We start from the raw sequence: 18,968 nt of genomic DNA on the forward strand, positions 1-18,968 counted from the left end.
AGCACAAAGAACAGGTCATCCTTAGGAGCTCACTGAATATAATCCTGGTACTGTAATAGGATGCTGCTGTTTCAACAGGTCAGTTTGTAAAACGTCCCTCCTGTTAAGTCTGCAATTTCATGTTTATACCTAACATTCAAACTATTCTGCTGCATCAGGACCCTGAAAACGCTGCTGAGCCAGGTAAAAGTTTGAAAACTGTGGTTTTTAGTTTGGAAATTGATTTTGGGAACCTGTGATGTCACGGATTCAATACACCTGTGTTCGATGCCTGATTAGCCTGATGATTTTTCATGTTACAGCCACATGACCAGTTTCTGCAAATCATCCTTGAGTATCAATGGCGAATTCATCTAAAATCATTCAGCAGCTGGTAGCAGCTTTTGTGCAGTTGAATTCTGCCTTTTATCATGCTACTCATCGTCAGTGTATGTGAACAGTCATGTCTTATGCATTTTCAGGTGTTCGGTTTTAAAGCAAAACTAATTAGTGTGGATGAAGCTTGATGAGCTCGGTGAAATTAAATTAACGCTAATTTAAGAGGGTTTGAACATAGGCACGTGCTTGTGCATATACCCACCATTGGGTGGTGGCTTGATGTCTGTGTCCCCTTGTTGGCTGGAGCTGTCTGATTGTCCAGATTCTGCAAAAAGGATAGAGACAGACTAATGGTTATTATCTGATTTGCATGCTTAAGAAACTAATAAAAACATACTGGTAAGCGTGCAACATCTCAATGAGTCATAGCTGTGTGTTCATGTTGCCAAGAATGTGATATTTCAGGTGTGAGAGGGAATAAGAGGGACTTACAGTATGTGCTGCGGTATGGTATACATCTTGCGAATGTATGTGCGTGTGAATTCGCACATTTTTGTGTGACAGTGTTGTATCTAAGACTGTTCTCTCCTGTTTCCCTCTGTCCCTCCAGACTTAAGGTGCGATGATTTACACTGTGCTGCTATGCCATTTAGTATCTAACCACGCAATCATATCCCTCTCCCTAATCCTATTTAATACTTTCTTGCTGGTAGGGATTTAGTCTGCGTAAACAGAACACCTTACACACATAACCACACATAACACTCACTCTCAATCTGTTTCTTCCTGTAATTTTTGCTTCATACTTTAATACATGTTGTAATCCTTACAAGAACAAACACATAAATACACACATGCAGATCGAGAGATAACATTGACCAGGCCAGCCTGCTCGTCCAGAGGGATTTGACGCAGAGTATAAAATTGTATAAAATTGAGGCAACGCTCGTCCCTTTGAAATAAAATAATAACAAAGAAAACACAAGCGCATAAAACGCAAACCTAACATATGTGCAGCTGTGCACATCTGTTATGACTGGTCTACTGAGGCTTCATTCACATGATAGTTGGAGTAAAAGTGCAAGTCACAAAGAAAAACACATGGGTGTTTGAGACCGGTGGCTGAGACCAAGTTCACTTCCTGGACTGGTGTGATGTGGGATACTCATGCCATTGGCCGTCCATTCAGGCCTAGCTAGGCTTTTGCTAGCTAGTAAGCTAGCTAAAGGAGGTGTTTATCTGCAGGCTGTAGGTGATAACAGAGCACACAGACTCCTGCCAGCAGCACTTGCCTTGCAGCCACACTAAGCCACAGATTACTGAGCAGAAACAATAACAGACCTGTCTCGCTGCCTACGAAGCAGTGCTTATCCACCGAGAGAGGGGCGAGACAGACAAGAGCGAGAATGAAAGAAAGAAAGAAAGAAAGAAAGAGCACAGAAATGAAAGAGAGCTTCTTTTTCCCCTCTCTTTTCATGCAGAATGTCTCGCTCTTCTGTGTCTCTCACTGGCTGGGTGTAATCCTGGCAGCCATCTTAGAGCTTGGCAGCCATCTTAGCATTGGCGGTAGTGCCACATTCCAGCTAACTGACGGCACTCACTCCAAACATACGAGGCTGCGCCCCCGCCACGCATGCACACAGACACATTCAGACACACACACACACACACACACACGTACACACACGTGAACAAACACTGAGGTACACACGCAGAGTAAACATATATGGTGGCCAATGAAAGCTGTGGAGAAAACAGCCTCACTTCAATGGACTTTTTAACCGTTGTGTAGTATTTCACCGGAGGGCTCTACATTAATGTAAACACTATTTCTCACACTATGCATATGGCGCTTAGATGCAATGGACCGTTACTGTATGAACAATACGCTTTACAGATATCTCACAATCTAATACAGAAAGCATGGCTGCCGCCACGAAGCTGCACAAATTCACGTGTGAGGCATGAATTTTGAAAAACTGTAAAATGTCCGTAGCCTCTTTCCTACACCAACATTTCCTTTGGTGGATTTGCTTCAAGAAATCATATTGGCGCATACAACTTATTATCATGTTTTGTGTGATTATGCATGTCTACTGACATGCATAATCAGTTCTGTGTTTATATTTGCTTCCACGGTTGATTATTTACAGTAACAAGTGTGGCACCTGATGCTCAGTTCTGTTTGTTTAGGATATTAAGAAAGTTACTAATTGAAGGATTATTCTGTAGCCAGTCTGCTCCTGCCACCTGACAGATGTTACAAATAATTGCGGCATAAATGGCAGAAATCACAATTGGTGTTTTTTTTTAAACAAATATAACAAGTTCAGCCCATCCTGCAATACCGCAGTGACAGCAGGAAGCTCTTATCACCTGAATTTGGCTTTACCTAACAACGATAATACCATATTCTGGTTTAAAATTATATTCTGCAAATCTTATTGGCTAATGGAGAACAACTGATTTTCAGTATGGACATATCACATTCTGGAAAGATCCTGCACTTGGAAACTCTGCCCATCTGTCTTAAATTGCCTATTGTTGGCCTGTCATGACCTGAACATGTTCTGCTCTTGTCAAGGTGTGAAAGCTAAGGCTCATGGTATAGATAAGAGCTGACAGGCACATATGAGTAGCAGCAGGAAAACTGATAGCTGTTCTCAACATCACCCTGAGGTTTTGACTGCCTTTGGGCACACCAACTCTCACAGTATATGAGACCGATTGATACAGAGACTCCTATTATCGCTCTGATTTTTCATCTTATTTATGTATTCTTTTTTATTCTAAGCAAAGAACTTTTGATAATACTATTTTCCCACCTACAGAGTTTATTCAGCTCTTGAAAATCTTTTTCTGCAAACTGCACAATATGATAACCTACATAGATACTGAAGCTATCAACAGCTGTGGCTCTATTGCTCTGAGCTCAGGCTCTTTAGCCTACTAAGACTGTGCTTACAACACATCGCAACATCACTCATTGGAAATAGGTGCCACTGTTGAGTTCAACAGTGCATCATAAAGCTGTAGAGACGAGTGAGGAGGACAGGGCGAGAGGGAGGTAAGACAGAGGTCTGGTTATCACTGCTGTGCATGCTGCAGCCTACGACAGCAGCCACAACCCCCCACTCTACACTCAACACCCTCCATCCACGCATCCAGCCCCTTATCTTCTCACCGCAGCCCCCTAAAGCCCTCCCTTCAGCAACCCCAATCAGAGTCCTGCAGCCACTCCCTCCCTCAGATGCCCCTCTGCGTCCTCCACCAGCAACCCATCTCTGACTTCAAACCTTTCAGCCTACGCCGCAGCCGCTTGAACCCAGTGAATTAAAAAGACGACATACAAAGAAAAACAGTGTATGCATTGTGTCCTGATGGTGCACATGAGAAGCCCACGCAAACTCTACTCTGATAACAGTGTATGAATATACAAATATATACAGTTATTCATGACGGACTTTATGTGATTCAGCCCATCCATCACTGTTGATGTAACCATTTAGGTAAGTGAGTATCACAGTGATTAACTAAAACTTAGCTAAACATTGGCTTTGCACTAAAATTTTCCCCTGGATTTCACTTTTATGTGCAACATCCTGGAAGTAAAGAGTAAATTGGGATGTCGTAAGTCCCTAAAAATGAGAGCTGGTTATCAACAAACTTGACTTTGCACAACTAAATGCTGGTGTACTCTCAAAGTAAATGAGTGCTAATTATTTGTTTGGATTTTTAATCATTAGTTTATAATCATTTTAAATAATAATTTTTTAAATTTTAAATAAATAAATAGTGTAGTGAGTTTTAGCTGAGCATCTGCTTTCTCTCTGTGCTGGTTCTTTATACTGTCTGATTGCTGATTGCAAAATTTTCTCTCTTACAACTCCGCTACAATCCACACTACCCAACTCATCATGGCTTTGACATACAGCACCATGCATCTGACTGTGGCTGTGCTCTCTAGGTTGCAATCCTTCTTACCATCTCTCTGACACCCAGCACTAATTCCTGTGGCTTTCCTCCTAATTTTCATGAGGTCAAGTGGAGGATTCTCCTTCTCCTCATTTTTTTAAAAAACATATGATATCCTCATTAGTTATAATAATTCCTAAGCTATTAAATTTTCTTCACTAATCACTCTTTCCCCAATATTACCTCCTGCGCTGTTAATCTCCAAGGTCACAAATGGATCTATTAAAGAATCCTCCCCAACAAACAACTAATCAATCCAACATCTGTTCCACAGATGTGGATAAAGGTTTTAGCTCAGTGGCTTTTTCAACTGTTTTGGTCATCGGAAGACGCTAAAGCTGTGTGTACTCAAGTGAGGACTAACTCCGTTACAAATTTCATCACCTGAAAGAACTCTGGGTCAGTAACAAACTGAAAGTGCTCAAAGGTGTAAAAACTGAGGCACCAATGATTGTAAAAGCAATTAAACCAAAGAGAAAAAGGCTTAATCTGTTACAATTTATTGTCTATAAAATGAACCATGTTACCTTGACCTCAAGCACATTTGTACATTTGATTAAATTCTGACCAACACTGTAGGAGGAGTAGCGACTGTGGATTGTGGCCAGATGCCTTGCTACGGCATAAGCTCATCAGTCCTTTGGACGGATAAACTAACTAGACCTCTGTGATTTGAGGAAAATCTGAAACGTGTCAGGACATTGCTCAAGATGATTATTTCGCTTGGAACATTTAAATCAATACTCAATAATCCATATTACAATTCCTATATTTTTTTCTTTTTAATTGATATACTCTTGACATAGACATAAAACAGTGAGAGACCGCAAATCTTCATATCGTCTCCTGACAATGAAAATACATCTTGCTGGTCATTGCTGATCAAAAATGAAAGAAGTAACAAGTGGGCTCTGCAGTGGCACATCGCTGTTTGACAGATTCATAAACACTGCTTGTCATTTGTGAGTATGTGCGGTACAACCACGCACACTGCCAACATCAACATGAAAACCAACAAGTGAGCTAATGTACTCTGTAGCCACATCAAACCAGCATGTGTCCATATGTGTGAGCATGCATGTGTGTAACTACCAGTATGTGTTGAGATTCCCCTCCTTGTTGGAACAAATGTCAACTCCACCACTCCCCCTCCGTCTCCTCCTCCCCCTCAGCTCTCCTCTCCTCTCCTCCCCAAAACACAGGATAACGCGGTACAGCCTCCCAATTGGGTTTCGCTTAAGAGGTTTATCGGTATGTTGCTAAACATTCTGACCTTTTTTTAATCCTTAATGCGCTTAAAATGTTCCAAACCCTCCTAATCCCCCCGGCTATCCCACACAGATGTTCACTCAGCTCTTTTATTGGATGTTATTTTATTATTTTTTTTACCCTTTTTATTTTAATATATATATATTTCTGTTTCATTTTTTAATTATTTAAGTCTGTGTCATACGAGGGAACATTTCTGTTTCTGTGTTAATAAGTCTTCATCACTTCTGCTATTTAGTGTATACATCTCTGTATGTGAGCAAAAACGCTTTTGTCCTAAAAGTCTTAACCAGATCCCCATGTGCTGAAACCAAAGTGTGAATGTGACCTTTACAAATCTTTACTCTTAGAGGAAAATCTTATAAGTTGCTTAGAAGCCAAACTTTGAATCAATAAGAGTCATAAGAGAACGAAAATGTCAGCGGAAACTGACAAATCTATGGTGTAATTAGCTGCTATATATGCTCACTGTTCGTCTGGCATATACAAAATGTATTACAAATCTGCACACGCACAACTGTTTATGTGAATGCACAAATAAATGTATGTATCTATATATGTATACATGTGTGTCTGTGTGTATTTGTGTTTGTGTCCCTGTATCACCGTGCCACTGTGCCAGGCAGGCTGTGAGGCGGGTTGGGAGAGTAGGGCTCTGTGTGTGCGTGTGTGTGTGTATGTGTGCGCGTGTGTGTGTGTGGAGCAGGTGTGCCTGGCCGCCCTGCGCAGCTTGCTGCCCATCTGTGCTCCCGTCTGTGTGCCGCCTGCGCCCACGCTCTGCCAGCAGCACCGCACCATGGCAAGAAGACCCAGGAGAGAGAGATGCTGAGAGACGAAGGGAAGGATTGAAAAAAAGAGAGAAGGAGCGAGCGGGGAGGAGGAGGGAAGAGGAGTGAGGGGGAAGAGCAGTGGGAGGAGCAGAGAGGAGGGATTACAAGGCTTGGGGGTATGGAGGATGGGAAGAGAAGCGAAAGAAAAGTGGGAGAGGGAAAGGGAGCGGGTTATGGTCTAGAGAGGATGCATGAAGTCGCAGGCAACGAGTGGAGAGGGTGATAGTCAAAGTGGAGGTTTGGAGGGTATTTGGCTGGCTGGATGCCCACACATACCCCACTCCTTATTTATTCTCCTCTGTTCCTCATTCCCCCACTTATCCTTGTTCTCATCCTACCATCACCTTTTCTCTCCACCAGTGCAATTTCTTGTATACTGCAAAGTTTCTCCATCACTGGGTTTCCAGAGACATGTTTTTTCCAAAAATGTTGACTTTATAAACTTGCAAGATTATTCCCAGGCTGCCACAATATATGTTATGCTAATCCTTAGGTTTTAGGCCTATAACTTACTTAGGAAATTCTGACTGTAAGAGAAAAAGCCAACACACACTTCGGTAATGTGTGCTGTTAAATAGGAAATATAAGTAGTAAAAATCTTTATTTATGGGTTTAAACATGAATAGTTAGTTTCCTGTAGATGTGTAAAGTCATTCACTTGTGGCATTAAAGTAAGCCACAGTGCTTGATCAAAGTTTTAAGATTTTTAACCCATATTGCCCCGCTCTACAAGTTTACTGTATTGAGCTGAAAATGAGTCACAGACTTAGCATCTACACACACGTCGTGGCATGCTTCCTTAAATCAGAGCCTGTGAAACAATGCATTCTGTTAATCTTGCCAGTATGGGAAGCGTGTCAGATTACTCTAAGTCACCGATTCCCCCCCCCAAAAAAATAAAATAAAGAAGAAGAATGCAGATAAAGTGAAAAATAACAAAACACAGGGGATTTTTTTCCCCCACAGAGGTCTTTATAATACTGTATTTACTATGCAGATGTGAGAATATTTTTGCCACAGTCTGGTGTTTATTTTAACACACAAACATTAACCTTTTTTTTTTTTATTACTGCCCCGTCTGAATTTATGTAAATGTTTACGGAGCGCTCAGTGGTGAAACCATTTATATCTTTGTATTTGTACTATTCACAAGTGTGGTTTTCCTTGTTTAATGCTAAAGAAACAGAAGTGTATCCAAAGGCAGACAGCAAAATACAACCTCAAGTTGGAAAGAGCAACAGTATGGAAAATGTAAATAAATACAGCAGGAGTTTCTAAATTTACTTTGACTTGTACAGTATGTCATTCCAAACAGTTTGAAGACAAGATATATAATGTTTGTCAGGACACCTTTAGTTTATTTGTAAGAACAAATTAATGCCTACTTTTTAGGCCTCAAATGCATTCCAAAAAAGTCTGCATGGTGGAAAGTTATGAGACAGGGGTAAAAAGCCATGAGGTAAAAAATAAATAAGTGATGATGTGATGGAGTTAATATCAGCTGGCGGGTGGAATCATGATTTGGGATGAAGGGATGAAGATCAGTGTAAAAGAGAACCACTGACAATTTTAACAACGATGTTGCTCAAAGAAAAATGGTTAAGGATCTGGAGATGTGACCCTCTAAGTTGCATAACAATTAAAAAATTGAAGGAAAATTTAGAGATGTCTGTGTGTAGAAGGCGAGAGCACAAATCTATGCTGAATACTACTGATGTTCATAGCATCAAGAATGCCATTTATATAAGTGATAAACCATTTGGGCTCCAGTCACATTAGATGAAGACTGAGTCTAAGCTCTTTACTTCATGAAACAACATTAACAACCTCAGTTTCAACAAAAAGTTAAAACAAAATTCAACAAGGTTTCTCAGAGACATCTTTTGCAGTGGCACTGCTGGGAATTGTTGTTTAATAAAAGATAAAACTAAGAAAGTTTATTTTTCTCTATGATCAGGAGGGCTTCTAGCTGCTTTTCTCGTACTGTGGAGATTGGTTTGGTCATGAGAGACTACACTTAATCATTTTGTATCTTCAGCCCCTAAAAGCCTGTACTATGGAAAGGAATTGCAAAGTTACAAAGTGTTTGAAGGATTTCAGTTAAAGTATGTCCCCATTTTTAAACCTAGCACAGTTCTTGTGATGAAACAGGTAACGTGCTGTTACACTATCGGCAGTACAACACAGGTCAATGATAATTTACAAAACACTGCAATATGCTTTGATTTTGTTACACCAAGTTTTTGTACTTTGGAGTTGTGAGATCAAATCTGAATCCTTTATGAACTCTCTGCAAGACACAACAAAAGCTCTCAGCACATTCTGCATGTTTATAGTTTCATTTAGTAATCGAGGCAATAAAAGGTTTTGTGAGGCAGGAATGCTTCTAAGTATCCCATTTGGTTACAGTGATCATTGCTATGCAATGCGGTCACAGAAGCCTCCGACAGCACTCTGATTCATAATTAATATGGACAGTCGAGTGTAAATGAGATTCTGTGCTTTGGAGTCATGCTGACGAGACTTGCCTTTGGACAGACACTCAAAGTCCTGAAGGAGCGCTAGGGCTCAAGGAGCAAGAGTCCTACTTAAGCTGACACAAGAAGGCACAGAGCCTAACACACATACACAAGCGAGCACACACTGGTACAAACGTACTCTGTGAATGTATTAAAAATAATGTGGAAAAAGTGTATCGACACTGAATTAATGTGTTCAGCTTGCGTGTATCTACGCGTGAAGTTGTGTTATCTTTATATCAGCATGAAGACCTTGCATTATGTACATTTAAGCTGCTTCATTAACAGCAGCTCAAGAGAAATGCATGTGTGAGTGTATCTGTGGCTGAGGCTGGGGGCCCCCAGCACGGTTCACGACCTAGCCTAACAGAGTGTGAACGTCCCCCTGCCGAGCTGATACTGATATAACTGTCCTGTAAGTGGTGTTGACACCAGCATTATTACCCTGTCAACCTTCATCTCTACTCAGCTTAAAGGAGTCAACCGGGTGGGGGCCCAAACGTGTTAAGGACCAGTGTCTCTGCAATGCCCTGGTCCAGCCCAAATAAATACAGCTGCACAAAGGCCGGAAAGGGAAAAAGAAGGGGAACATGTGGGAGGGAGAAGGAGGGAGGAAGAGGCGGTACACTTATTCTCACTATTCTCACTACCTACGTGGCTTTCACAAGACACAAACATCTAAATCACACACACACACACACACACACACACACACACACACACACACACACACACACACTGAATAAATGGCTGCAGTGGTTTGCTATCGCCACCAGGTGGCATTTTCCTGGCACACGTAAACCATGGTGAAATGCAAATAAAGCAACAAGGCCTTGGGCCAGGCGTCTCAGTTAGCTCAGACTTCACTCTCTAGACTGCAGAGAAGCAGGCCAGGAATGGAGAAAATGGAGACAAAGAGATGAAAAGGGAGAGAGAGAGATGTGATGTGAATAAAATCAAAGAGAAATATGGAGCCGTGAATATTATTGAGATGTGAGTAGGAGCTTATCCCTACTGCATTTTGCCCTTAGATAGCAAGACCCTTACATAGCATGCGTACTATCATGTTCAAAGAAAGTGTTTCAAATCAAAATGCCTTACACTCTGCAACATCAGGAGCTGAGCACTGCTCAACAAAGAGACAGAGACAGACAGACACAGAGAGAGGGGAAATACAGAGACACAGATATGCGAGCCAAGGGAATATAGATTTGCAGGGGAAAGAACATGATTTGAAAATGGAAAGAAGAATAACTAAATGAAACTGTGGCAGAATGCATGTTTGCAGCTGAAGAAACCAGCACAAGAATCATAAAACTTTGCAAAGCAAAATCAGGAAGAAATTAAAAGGCAGTTTAGAAAAGGAAGTATGAGTATGAGAAGCATCTCACAGTTTTCAGCTTTGTAAAAGGAAAGCTGGAAATGTTGCAGAGAAAGTACAGTACTAAGCTGAGTATGGAACTGAAGAGCAAGGGAAGGCCATGTGTTGAGACTTGGATTTCTCCTCCCCCGGTCCCTTTTCCTGCTGCCCTAGATACACACTGTGGGTCTTTGTGCTGAGGGTGTTACACACACTTCCTGTCTGGCCAGCAGAGGGGTGCTTTAAGGTAAGTCTCTCCCCCATGTAGCACTGGCTGTCCTTCCATTTATTCCTTTCTCTTTCTATATTAGACTAACATTAGTCTAATATAGTCAATATATCTTTATACGTATTCACCTACCTGGTTCCAATGCATCAGTCAAACACTTTTAAACAACACAGACCACTCGCTTTCTGCCCACACATCCTTGCCTGTTTACCAGCACATGTCTTAAGTATTATTGTTTTTGTTCTTTCTCTCACTTTTATGCCTGAAACTCTTTCCAGTTCGTTACAAGACACATAAAAGAAGGTGATTTACACTGATAGAACGTTGGTGCACTTGCGCAGCCAAGGACACTTCGATAAGAGTGAGAAAACATCCTCAACACACACACACACACACACATACACATGCACACAAATCCACAAAGTGATACTGAGCAAGGTTGCCAACTCCTCCAAAAGCACCACTGAGATAACAGTGATAACAAACATTCTTCCAGCAGCCAAGTCTTTTTCTCTCGGGGAACACTTCAATGAAAATTCAGAGCAAATGTGCCACTTTATGAACATAACAATACGTCAATAAGTCTGCTGGGTGAATACGCTGCACTGGAAAGCAAGAGACCCAATTACAGAGAAACTCTTAAGTTGTTTGCTCCTGAGAAATGGAATGATGAAAGAAAAGACAGAATACATCCATTTGAATGCATCTGAAAATTATTATTGTTCTATTGGGAATACATAAAACTCATAATCAAAATAATTTTCTACTGAAAAAAAAGTTCTCTCTATAATAACATCTAAGTGATCTAAGTCATATATCTGGAAAAAAAATCCAAGTGTATAATTTCAATAAATATAAACACATAAAAATAACATTAACTTTTGCATGAAGTAAATATTGGACACTGCCCCCTGCTTGGTTGCATTCATACAGTGCACCATTCAATGGGCTCCGTTCTGCCACAATATGAGTCTCAATGGGAAGTATGAACAATCAAAGAGACTGTCCTGTCAATCTGTGCCAAGAGGACAGAGGGAGGGTGAGATTCAGAAACTAAGAACGCTGTGGGAGGTAGTTGGGGGGAATCAAAAGAAAAAAGGAGTAGAGATGCTAGCAGGAGAGGAGGAAAGGAGCTGTTGGCAAACACAGGAGGAGAGCAAAAACAGGGCTGCATGTAAAGGCTGTGTATATTATACTGTATATACATGGAGGAAAACTCCGGGAGAGCAAACTTGATCAAAGAGGTCATGCTGTCACGTTGACAACACACAGACACACTCAGAGAAGAGCGGAAGGACATGGAGCTTGCTCTGCCAAGCAGTGGTCACCTCTGACCCTTTGGCTCTGCAGTTGGAGATGATGCCAGCCAGACAGCTCAACGTAGGGCAAGCAAAGCAAACAGTGTGTTTGAACGTGTTTATAAGTGTGAGTGTCTGTTTGTGTGTACACAGGGGTGTGGACCCGCAGTGACCAATCACAGTCGTGTCAAAATGTATGCGCCAATGATAGCGAAGTTTCACAAGGTTGGCAAGGGGTTGATGTTCGCTCATTTTGCGCCATGTCAATGTTCATTTTCTGTGTCTCACCGTGTTGCTGATGTGTCGCCGTGTGTTTGACTGTTGCTATGCAGACTGAGGATTACAGAGGAGGAAGAGAGGAGTTTGCACGGACATGGCAAAGCTGACAGACTATGAACTTGTGCCCTCGAGCGCCAGGATTCAGGAACTAAACTGCCATCTTATCAAGTCTGGTTCACGGTGCATGCACTTTTACCACACAAAGAGAGACAAGAGCGTGCTCAAAAAGAAACAGCGTGGCACTTGGTAACGTTCACACATTTTTACATAAGCACACACACACATACACAAACTCTCGAGGCACTCTTTGTCCATTGTGCAGCCCGGTCAGGGCAGATGATGAGAGGGATGAGGGGTAAAGGGTGAGGTCATGTGAGGGAGCTGGAGCCAGGCGCAACAGACAGGCTGAAGTCGACCCAGCAGTCACTATCACCAGCAGGCATTTTGTGAGTTTATCTTTGGGTGTAATCTTTGATGGAGCGCCATGAGCAAAGATAAAAATTTGATGCTATGTATTTAGCTGCACAAGAAAGAAAAAAAACTCCTCCTTAGTGCATGAGGTCAAATATACAATAATAAGTATTATAAAACCACAAAATATATATTTTAAAAAATCTCACCACACCAATTTGTGGACCCTAATTAATTTATTTCTAGTAACAAAACATCCGTAATTCAGGAAAGAATGGTTTCCCCCCCCAAATTTAAAAAATCAACATGACAGACAGAATTTTTTTAAAAAAAGGAACAATGACGCCAAGATAATCCAACAAATGGCAATTGTGGTAACCCTCACAGCAAGTGCAGCTCCGAACAGCTTGGAGTTCAAACAAACAAGAGAGGGAACCAACACAGACAAGCAGATAAACCAATCAGGATGCAGTTGTACAGTAAAGCAGACCACCATCTGTTTGGCAGTATAGACACTCAATGGGGAGCTGCATCACTGCCACACGGGGTCAATATGCGCGTGTGTGAGGGTGAAAGAGTTAGCACGAGTTATTTGATTAAGTGACACAGATAAAAACAGAGATTGTTACTGGATAATGTATACATGCACACATTTTCTCTCTATCACCTCTTGCCATGTTCAGTCTCTTTCTCCAGAAAAGAGCACTCAGTTCAGGCAGAGGACATCAGGCGACCCCAAGGCTTCTGCCAGACAGCAGAGGTCCTCAGTCTGCTTAGAGTTCTGATCACAGACAAAGCATGTGTGTACCCAGAGACAACAAGTTGCTAAAACACCACTTTTGTGTGTGTGTGTGTGTGTGTGTGTGTGTGTGTGTGTGTGAGAGAGCTATGTGCTAGTTTGTCAGCCATCTTCAGTCATTTCTTTCCATCTCTTCTTGTCTACCTTATTTTAAATAGATTATATTCAGAAACAAAAAAAGCTTCCATGTATTGATTGATCTTGCTGTTTCAATGTGTGCGTATCAGTGTTTATATAAGGATTCACATCCCCACCACCACTGAGCGCTTAGCCCGTAAGCCCATCCCGCTTAACTTCTCTTCACTAATACTAATTCTAAATCTAATTCACCTCCTTACCACAATCACCCCACACAACATCCCTGCAACTCTGCCCCAGCTAAGCCCCCCCCCACACACACACACACAGACGCAAAAACATACACGCACAGACTATCTGATTGTCCACATGGCAACTGGACCATGGTATTTGACTGTGCTGTGTGGCTAATCCATATTAATAGTGCTTTGCTTAGCCTCAGCCTATGACCCTAATCAATGAAATTTAGTGTAACCCCGGATCCAAAGCTAAAGCTAAACACACAGTTACAGTACAGCTTCCCACAATCACACTAGGGGTTTATTTCAGAAAGAGGGTTTAGGGAAAACTAAGAGCTTGTTAATCCTTAGGTGAGGGAAACTCTGGGCTTTCAGTTAAACGAAGTCTCAGTCAGTTACTGTGATAACATGACCCTTCCTGAGAACCAAGAGATACTCTTCAGGTCCTCTTGCAGAACCTGAAGGAGCTGTCTGACGTGTTTTATTTCCTCAGAAGTCAATGAGAATCTAAAAATAAAACAAGTATCAGAATGTCACAAAACATTTACCGTACATGACTGAAACAACTTCTACTTTGCATCTGAATAATTAAAATCAATTAAATATATTTACATATTTAACTAATTCTATGCTGTGAAATGCCACTGTTAATCAGCTACTAAAGGACTCAAAGTCTGCTAAATTATGAATGACTGGCGTGCACACAGTTTCTCCACTCCAACTTGGGCTCTTTCATTGTCCCTGCTCCTGATAAATCTCTACTGTCACATGCTATTTCAATGCACAATCTAGAAGCTCTGCTCCATGTTTACCCTTTGCCATGGTGGATTTCAGCTTATTGATGGTGGCTTTTTTAAATGCATCATGCATGCTGTTAACTCAGAGTGAACAAGTGTGAACATGCTCAGAGATGACTGAACCAACACTGATCAGCTGAATTTTTTCTTCTCACAGTTTTTTTGAGGCCCCTGACGCTCATTTTGGACTCAGACAAGAGAACACAAACAATTAGGGGCCTGTTCTAGAAAACAAATTTGGTAAAAAATTTGAGTTTAACCCTGAGATGATGGAAATTACAGATTTTCTGCACCATAAATAGTTAACCCCTAGTTTAGTTGTCAGTGTTACTGACTCTTTGAACCGAACATGCTCTTAAACATAATCCGAGTCTCTCTGATTCTTCCTTTTATGCTGCACCTGAAGCAACTCTGTTTCGTTTCCTCATGCATACTTTCAGTATCAAAGTATATATCGGATTACATTGACCTGCACAACTTAACGTCTTTAATACACTAAAATCCCAGGAACATGTTTGCTTTCCATTGGACTGATTTAATGAATCCATCTGATACTGGTGTAAGGACAGATTAGTGGTGTTCAGCACAGAATAAAATCTATAGGCTATCTTTTTCTAACTCTGTGGATTCCCCACGCTAAAACATTTACTGTGCACTGCTGTAGCAATCACTGTTTTAAAAAAATAACTTGTATGAAGTTTTAGACACATAAAATACTCAAGATAAATATTTCTGAGTGAGGATTTGTGTGCTACAAATGAGAAAACCCCAGACTTCCAAAACTGGTCCAAATGTAGTTTCTGAATTTAAGCGCTTAAATTCAGAAACAGCTGAATTTTTGGACAGCAATTTATATTGCTGCTTGTTTCGTTTGTAATTCCTATCAGCAAAATTACATCTATTATAAAATATATTAATTCTTTATTTTATATTAAACACAAAATAATAAAACAAAAAATTTCAAGTCTGAACTTGTCCTTGCAAATCATCAGATTAATTTTTACTGGGTAAAGCTATGACTTTAAAGTCATAAGTAAACTGTACTTTATCATTTTAATTCCTATCATAGTACAACTGAATATTACAGGTGACAACATATTTATCAATCTCATGTACAATTTAATAGGATTCAAACTGCATTACTAATTACTGGAAATTCAATCTGGGCAAATGATTGAATGGAGGACACTTTAAATGTATTTATCGGTATTCGTCTTAACTTGCTGACTCTCTTCTACACCTGTGGTTATTCATTTATTTTTTATAAAAATATTCTGGTCCATATTGGCCCACGTTCATTTTTCTGACTACACTGGAGGCTCTGCTCTTTATTTACTGGTTGCCACGGTGAATCGTGGTGTCAGAGCTCCACTGATGATGTTTTTTCTTTATTACCCAAACATGTGCTTAACTAAGAGGGAAGTAACTCTGACCAGCTGTCTGAAACCCAAAACTTAGACTTACCCGTCTTAGACTTAATCAACTCTTAGTGTTTGCTCTCTGCAACAGATACTAGTACCCAAGGTCATTGTTCTCTTCACCAAACAAGTACAATTTACTTACGATCGTGGCTCAAGAGTTGGGAGTTCGCCTTGTAATCGGAAGGTTGCCGGTTCGAGCCCCGGCTCAGACAGTCTCGGTCGTTGTGTCCTTGGGCAAGACACTTCACCCGTTGCCTACTGGTGGTGGTCAGAGGGCCCGGTGGCGCCAGTGTCCGGCAGCCTCTCCTCTGTCAGTGCGCCCCAGGGTGGCTGTGGCTACAATGTAGCTTGCCATCACCAGTGTGTGAATGTGTGTGTGAATGGGTGGATGACTGGATATGTAAAGCGCTTTGGGGTCCTTAGGGACTAGAAAAGCGCTATATAAATACAGGCCATTTACCATTTACCATAACAAACATGAGCTTTCATCAGCAGCATATATAGGTATAAAGCAGGAAGCAATGTGTGTATGCTGGGGTAGAGTTTTGTCTTTGAGCAGAACTGATCCCCAGTAATCTAACCCCGTGATGTAATGCCTGGTGAAGCCACCATAATATGTTACATAACCTTATAAAAGGCTTATGTACCCTAGGGTTCGCAGGGTTCATTTAGGAGGATGAATGGCTGTTTTGTTAGGAACCAGTGTAATATGATCAAGATATTAAGTCATTCAATAATAAATAACAAGATATTCAAATCAACAGGGAAACTCTAATTTAAACATTGCTGAGACCACAGAAGGATTCCCACTTTTCCCTGCAGTAAATTTTAATTATGTAAAAATCAAATACCTGCAATCAGCCCAGAGTATGTTCAAAAAACGTTAAGTGTTATTAAACTGCTCCACTCCACCAAGAGAACTTGTTTAAAAAGACCCAGCCTTACTAAGGTTGTTGCAGAGCAGCAGCACTTGACACAAATGGGGATATTCAGCCACCAAAAATGGCGATAGTCGTATCAGTATTAGCACACCAACTCACTGCATACCTCCCAGGCCCCCAACTGTTCTTAGCTCAGAGGAAAAGGCTTTTGATTTGGTTGTGACTGGCAGCTCATGTAAACAGTGCATCAGCTAGTGAGCGATAGAAGAGACTGGGAGAGAGTTGAACATTTGCCAAAAGCTGCAAAGCCAAGTTTGGCCCTATAGCGCTCTGTGCGTGTGTGCATACGCAATGAAAAAGGGTATGTGCAGGCATAAGTGTGTACATACAGTATTTGAGCACGTGTGTCTGTGTTTAACCCATTTACGTAACAGTCGGGGTCCCTGGGTTCAAGCAAATTTAAAGACTGAGCAAGCAAGAAAGGCAGGGAGAAAAATAAGTAGAGGAAGGAGCTATACAGGCAGGGGGACGAGGGGGGGAGGATAGCAAGTTCTGCCAAAACAAAAACAACCAAAAAAAAAAAGATTTAGGCGAATTTAGGAAGGACAAAAAACAACAGAGAAAGCAAAAGGTAGGAGTACAGACTTCATGGAGGATAAAGCACAAAAAAGCAAGGTAAAGCAGGAAGAAAGGAAACCCCACTTTTCCACTCCTTCCTTGTTTCCAAGCAAAGAGTCTCTCCTCAGAAGTGGGAGCACAAAGCGACTGACACCTGACAAAGGGATTTTAATGGAGGGAGTTTAACGAAGCAGAGGCTGAACAGACTTTTCGAGCCCAGACACCAGGCTGCTTTGACGACACTGCAAAGAGATTAAGAAACTAAGATGTTGCCCTTGACAGAAAAGAAGGAAGAGACTCAGACAGAGAAGAGAGTGTGAGAAAGTGTCGGGAGAATGAGAGACCAGGAAGAAAGATGGGGAACCAGGGACAGAAAGAGAAAAGACAAAAAGCATGAAAGTGAGAGAGAAGGAGAAAAAAGGGAGAAGCATGAAGGCTTGTTTCTGGTGGGACTCCAAGAGCCAGCATCTGTTTGGCTTGGGCTCAGAAAAGTCTAGTGTTTCACCCTGCAGCGCCCGGGGGAATGCTATTCCAGGCTGCATGGGCTTCTATGAAAAACAGCTTTATGTGGAAAAGGGGAGATGGAGGGAACCGGAGAAAGAGAGGCAACAAGGGAAGGAAGGAAAAGGAGTGAGAAGGAGGTAGGGAAGGAAAAAAGCAAAAGTGAAAGAAAGGAAGAAAGTGAGGGAAGAACTGATCTTTTGAGATCTTTGTAAAACAACAATGAGTGAAAATAAGAGAAAGAACAGAAACAAAGCACATGGCAGAAATGAGGGTCAGTTTTTTCTCTGTCAGTTTCACCTGTTAACAAACTTGATTCATGCTGATCTCAACGACACCTGTTTTATTCAAAACTCAAAAAAGTGGAGGTGAGGATAATGAGGCAACGAACACACACAGAGGATTTTTGTCCCCCCTCAGCATCTGGGCTAGGACAGCTGTGTTGTGCCTCTCAGCCCTGGGTATCCTCACCTGTCAGTCAGGCGGTTGAAGCTCCCAAGGGACAACAAGCAGCTGGCAGACAGGTGCTACTGCCATCTACCACCCAAACCACACCTATGCATGTGTGTCTCTCCCTGTGTTTGTATGTAGATGCATACTTCTGAACCACAAACATGGCAACCCTTCATGCAGCAGAGTTTGTGTAGAATAGACAGGCACAAACAAACATGAAGCAGCTTCATGTTAGAAAGAAACATATAAGCTGGCAGTCAATCAGTGCACGGCTGCAAAAGCTAAACTACTGCTGCGCAGTAAAGCAGAAATACGATGCTTCTACTGTATGTGTGCGTGCGTGCGTGCACACGTGTGCATGTTAGGGAGGCAGGGGGAGCTATGTATTAAAGCAGAGCCTTGGGCTTAATCAAAAGCAGAGGCACTTTCCCCTGGAAAAACAATGAGGGAAAGCAAAGTTTACATGAGCTAATTGACAGAGAGGAGAGGGGGGCTAGATGGATATGTGAGCAAGAGAAGCTGGAAGGGAAGAAAATAAACACACAGCCGAGTTACAGCATGGCAAGAGATGGAGGGAACAAGAGAGAGAAAAAAGGAGCAGAGTATCAGGGTGACACAATGAAATCATGGAAATTTTTCATTTCTCTCATATCTCATCACCACCGTTTCTGTGTCTGTCTCTGGGTTATAACT

At 41.6% G+C, this 18,968-nt stretch overlaps 1 protein-coding gene across 12 annotated transcripts in view; it reads right to left on the reverse strand.

Moving 5' to 3' along the window:
• LOC101467845 (nuclear factor 1 X-type) overlaps positions 1–18,968 on the reverse strand; it is a 110,592-nt gene that overhangs the window by 23,020 nt on the left and 68,604 nt on the right. For all 12 annotated transcript variants that reach the window (XM_076885028.1, XM_076885031.1, XM_076885030.1 and 9 more), the window contains one exon: positions 581–643. In XM_076885028.1, the coding sequence (XP_076741143.1) occupies positions 581–643 (63 nt within the window). The remainder of the gene's footprint in view (positions 1–580; positions 644–18,968) is intronic.

Source organism: Maylandia zebra, linkage group LG6 (assembly GCF_041146795.1).
Source record: "Maylandia zebra isolate NMK-2024a linkage group LG6, Mzebra_GT3a, whole genome shotgun sequence".
Lineage (NCBI taxonomy): Eukaryota > Metazoa > Chordata > Actinopteri > Cichliformes > Cichlidae > Maylandia > Maylandia zebra.